Source organism: Aulonocara sp. 'chitande type north' Nkhata Bay, linkage group LG17, assembly GCF_057382095.1.
Source record: "Aulonocara sp. 'chitande type north' Nkhata Bay isolate Kocher_YH1m ecotype deep benthic linkage group LG17, A_spYH_male_GT1.1, whole genome shotgun sequence".
NCBI classification, from domain to species: Eukaryota; Metazoa; Chordata; class Actinopteri; order Cichliformes; family Cichlidae; genus Aulonocara; species Aulonocara sp. 'chitande type north' Nkhata Bay.
This window is the reverse complement of record NC_141360.1, coordinates 41,161,266-41,166,486: the sequence shown is the minus strand read 5'-3', so window position 1 is coordinate 41,166,486 and position 5,221 is coordinate 41,161,266. Positions and strand designations below refer to the sequence as shown.

Here is a 5,221-nt window from a genome sequence, read left to right as displayed (position 1 = left end):
ATGTAACAAGTATCAAGTTTGCTGTAAAAGAACCTTTGATGTCATCCACTGGGTTGAAGTTTTTCTACAGAATAGTTTCAAATGTAAAAGCGCAAAAATAAAATGTTAACAAATCATTTCATCTAAAGGTATTTAGACCCTCTGCTACACTTCCATGTTTACTTTTGCTTTTATTTAACGGAAGCTAGTATTTAATTTTTCTGTTTATAAAAAGAATTATACTATGATGTCAAAATTGAAAAGGAAAAAAAAATCTTTAAGATGTGTCAGAAAGGTCATTATGTTATTTATGAACTTGATACCAAAGTATACGACACGTGGATCGGCTCCATCAGACTCGTCTCTTCTGTTAAGCGTCTGCGGCTGTTTAGTTTCTGGACTTGATGCATTTCAGATGGTAGATCTTGTAGACTCCCACAGCCAGGGCCGAAGACACGATGAAGGCGAAGACACAGATAACAGTGATGACGGCATTACTATTGTCTGTATAACAGAAGACTATCCAAGTGGTGACATTCAACATGTAGAATAAGATGTATATACATTTGATATGGTATTATGAAAAGAACAGGAAATGCTTCTGACAAGTAGGGTTATTAATATGGTTTATAGAGCGAGTCAGCTGGTGTTACAAAGAAAAATGCATTTCCTCTCACATCCATCAGAACTATTGAATGAATTTACACAGATCAGACTAATGACATCAGCCTCTGGCAACAAGATTAGTGTGTTTTTAAATGCTACTCGCACTGTGGAGGCTCAGCGGGTGTTTCAGTGGCTGCAGGACACATTCAGATCAGATGAGACGGCAAAACAAAATCTAAATATGTTAATATGCAGCAAAAGCACGAAAACAATCAGGATGTGCACACCTATATTTACTCTACTTTTATATTTACAAAATTACAACTACAGAGTCACGATCAGGGCTGAGTAATCAGACCCTCCTGATTCAACCTCCTAGGACCTGAACTCTTTCATGGCTTTTTAACAGAGGTGGGACCAAGTCATTGTTTTGCAAGTCTCAAGTAAGTCTCAAGTCTCAGGTCTGATTGGCTGTGCTACAGCTCACGCCCACATACGTACGGAGTGTGGTTGGAATGAATGAATTGAATTAATGGTGCACACTTTCTACATAATATGTGTGTTAAATTTTAGATTTGGGGTGAAATATCAAGTCTTTTCAAGTAAACAGGTTCAAGTCCCAGGTCATTGGTGTAAAAGTCCAAGTCAAGTCACAGTCTTAGAACATTTTTTCAAGTCAAGTCTAAAGTCATAAAATTAATGACTCGAGTCCACACCTCTGCTTTTTACATTTCTCTTTGCTATTTGGGCTGACTGGGACCTGATGAATGTAAAAACAAAGAATTACCAGATTTTTGGTAAATAGAATCCACATATGAAGGATTTAAATTTAAAGTTTAGTATTTTTGTCTGGACAACCCAAAATATGATGTCCACATATGTGGGCACCAGGTCCTAGGAGGTTCAAATTCAAAGGCAAAGACCATGCGTTAAATACAGGCTCCTGTAGAGTACGGTGAGGATATGGAAAAACTCAGTTATACAAAGTGTTTTTTTGGTTTTTTTTAACTTGTTTGTTGAAACACTGAACACTGTATATGAGTCAATCAAGCATAAAAAAGGCACTTAAATCAAAGTAATAACCAGTTTTGTGATTCAATCTAACAGACGACTTAGCAAGGAGCCAATTTTAAACTGTATCTGTAGGTAGTTTAGTGAGTAAAAACAAATAATTGTTCTATTTTATTTTGTTGAATCTATGAAAAATGTCAATGATTGCACAATTCGACAGCATGAAATTGGAGCAACAAGGTGAAAAAGTAAATGGCTTAAAACTCGGCAGAGTTCAAAATCTGACTGAAAGACACATCTGACCCTTCAGTTGGCCTTTCTACTATTTACTGGAACCTCAGCTGGTCTCAGTGGAAAGGTGGCTTCAAGACGCCGTTCACAAGGAAAGGAAACCGCTCAGGTACGCCACATCACACAATACCTGGACTGAAAAATCAGTGGCTACAGGTTAATAATTATAGTAACTACAGATGTCAGGAGAGACGTACAACCGTGAGTGTCTACAGCAGGGGTGTCCACCTCCAGGCCTCGAGGGCCGGTGTCCTGCAGGTTTTAGATCTCACCCTGGGTCACATGTTGACGAGGTCATTTAGCCATTTAAATCAGCTGTGTTGGATCAAGGACACATGTAAAACCTGCAGGACACCAGCCCTCGAGGCCTGGAGGTGGACACCCCTGATGTTTTCTGAGGTCACAGGTCAGTGGAGCTGAGCGCTGTTTTCCTACAGACTTCTTCTGTATAACTAGACTAGGAGACTTTCTGAAAACAGAGGCTTAGCCCACGTAGAGAAAGACTATTTTCATTGGCCAAAATCTTCATATATGGTCTGTGAGTACTTGTGGATTTAAACACTGTTCGAGCGCTACTTATTAATCAGCACTCGATTAATAGCTAAGCTACATAAATCTGATCGCAGTTCCACACATCAGAAATATTATATTTTAGTTATTCAGAGGCTGTTTAAGGATACTGGGTAGTTTAAACATGTGCACTGTGGGGAAACGTCAGATAATAGTTGTACAGTCTGTTATTATGCACTATGTGCTGCTCTTTGTGGGTTTAGACGACTGGATTTAAGAAGATATAAGCAGATGTGTGATGAGATATACGGCTGATTTCCGACCCCTCCACACTTTAAAGCAAGAAACCTGTGAGCAAATCTAATCAGCATCATCACCTTTGACTTTCAGCCGATGTCTCCTTTCGTTTATGTGATATAACATTAACCATGAACACCGACAGGCTACTCTGCTTACGCTCCCTCCTCTGTGGGTCAGCTACATGAATCCCATGAATGCATCGCACGGATGAGAAGAAAAACACTGAAGGTGAAAGTGGACTATGGCACGACAAAATGTTGTTATCACTGAGCAAGTATCTCCATGCTGCTGCTGAAGTAACCCCAGGCTACAGCACACATTCAACATTAACCTGGATTAATCTGCCCATCAAATCTAAGTTCTCATGTTATTCTGGATCATCCAGGCTCGCTTTAAACCGCGATGAACAATCCTGCAGTTTTAACTCACTGACAGAAACAAGGTCAGTTATTGTCCTGAGATATTTCATCACTGAAACTGTAACTGTGCATGTTTTCACTTCATATAGCACAGTTGGTGTCATTTCCATTGTGTGTAGTAGGTCTGGGCTTCTCTGCGTAGGCTGCTGCCCCCGCGACCCGGCCTTGGATAAAGCGGATGAAGATGGATGGATGGTTATTTAAAAAAGGGTAAAAGGTAAATGGCTGCAAATAACTCTGTTTGCTAAACTTGTACATATGATTTTAAAATTGACAATTGATATTTGCATTTAAAGTTATGAAATATGACTCATTAAACATGTTTGTGGTTGTTACAGAAAGAAAATTATCACTTTTACTACTCTGATTTTATGTTTCTTTTTTATCTGATTTTAGATCAATTGTGTTAATACAGTATGTCAAAATGAAAATATGACTGTAAATTCAGACACGTGAGGTTGTGCTGAAAAGAATGATACCAAACAAGGCAAAGTAAATAGTTTTTAAAGGTAAAATGTGGAGGGAAAATCAAAAGTAGTTAAAAATGGCCAATTATATCCTGGACCCAGGAGGGTTAAACGTTAATTAACAGTAATTACTACAATTAATTTTAGAATCTTGTAACTCAGTTACTGTTTTGAAAAATTGACTAGTAACTATAATTAATTACTTTTTCAAAGTAAATTGCCCAACACTGGTAACAGCCACTAAATGTTTGCTTTACTCACTTGCTTCAAGTTCCATGTCGTCATTCACGTCACTGTGGAGGAAAGATAAGGATTATGTTTATAATAGATGCATCACTGTGCCTCTGCTCTACAGTAAACATAAATTAATGATGACATTAGCCTTTACTAGAAATGAAAAATAAAGTGGAACAAAGTGAAAGTCAGACGTGTAGAAAAAGCACTCGTGGACTTTACTTTGTGGACGTTCTGAACTTCTGAATGTAGAACTTGTAGGTGAGAAAAAGAAAAGCCAGAACAATGACGATGAAGAGGAAGACACGAAACCCAATAACAGCTTTGTTGTTGTCTGTGAAATAATATTAAAAATTACATTTACGTGAAAGACAACATTTGTAGAAACATGTGTGCTTAAAATGAGACGAAGCATTTATGTCAGTAAACTGTATCATTAATGAAAACAGGACGTACACAAAGTGCTGATTTCACTTATTTGAGGGTCACTCTCATAGTGTCCGTTGTGAGCCGTCACCTTTAAAGACAGAATGTCAGTTCACTGTGAATTACAACATTCAGGAGTCTAAAATAATATTTATAAGCATAATATCTTCTTTATTAAACCAAAAATGTTGGATTTAACAAACCTTCACTTTGTAGCTCGTAGAGTAGCTCAGATCTTTGAATTCGACTTCACATCGTGTACAACTCTGCTTCTCCTTCTTTGTCACTTCCTTATCATCAGCTGTATTTAGACGTATTATATATTTTCCCTCAGGTCCGTTGAATGTAGAGGGTCTGTGCCAGCTCACTTTGATCGTATTATGTTCGTGAACGTGTAATTTCAGCTCAGTGACTGCAGCAGGTGCTGTAAGAGAAATTTAAAGGAAGCCATATTTAAAGTAAAAAACTGACAGACCTGCGACCCTTTGCTGCGTTTCCTTCCTGTTTATCTTCACTGCTCAAATATCCAGTGAGAAATAAATTCTAACATTATGTAATAAAAAGTTTGATTACTTACTTCCAACCTTAGTTTGCAGTTTAACTTCACCCCCAGTGGAAACTTGAATCTCGTTGTATTTGGCTCGGACTCGACAGGTATAACCAGTAAATGGATTTAATCCAGTAATAACACACGTTCTTCCATCAGGACTTGTGGCTGTAACATAATTTCCATGAACCATGTGAAGTGTTATAGATTTAAATCAACATCATCATGTTAAGAAACTGTAAATGACAAATGTCAGGTTAAAGTTTCACAAACACATCAGCTGGTAGTTCTGTCAGCTGATCCATAAACTGGCACAAACCTGTTTCACTTACAGTCTGTTCCTGCTGACATGAAGCACTGATGCTACAAGCTTCTCATAGAAACTACGTACATGTCAGAAAAGCAACAGACTGACAAACTGTTTGTTGCTT

At 37.9% G+C, this 5,221-nt stretch overlaps 1 protein-coding gene across 1 annotated transcript in view; it reads right to left on the bottom strand.

Annotated features, from left to right (window-relative positions):
• Positions 1 to 2,330: 2,330 nt before the first annotated feature.
• The window catches only part of LOC147310654 (receptor-type tyrosine-protein phosphatase C-like), a 4,976-nt gene continuing 2,085 nt past the window's right edge, over positions 2,331 to 5,221 (bottom strand). Inside the window, exons 5-10 of the mRNA XM_086268293.1 lie at positions 4,821 to 4,958; positions 4,447 to 4,667; positions 4,274 to 4,334; positions 4,040 to 4,151; positions 3,845 to 3,876; positions 2,331 to 3,280 (exon numbers count right to left, since the gene is read on the bottom strand). Of these exons, the coding sequence (XP_086124419.1) occupies positions 3,198 to 3,280; positions 3,845 to 3,876; positions 4,040 to 4,151; positions 4,274 to 4,334; positions 4,447 to 4,667; positions 4,821 to 4,958 (647 nt within the window). The 3' untranslated portion in view covers positions 2,331 to 3,197. The remainder of the gene's footprint in view (positions 3,281 to 3,844; positions 3,877 to 4,039; positions 4,152 to 4,273; positions 4,335 to 4,446; positions 4,668 to 4,820; positions 4,959 to 5,221) is intronic.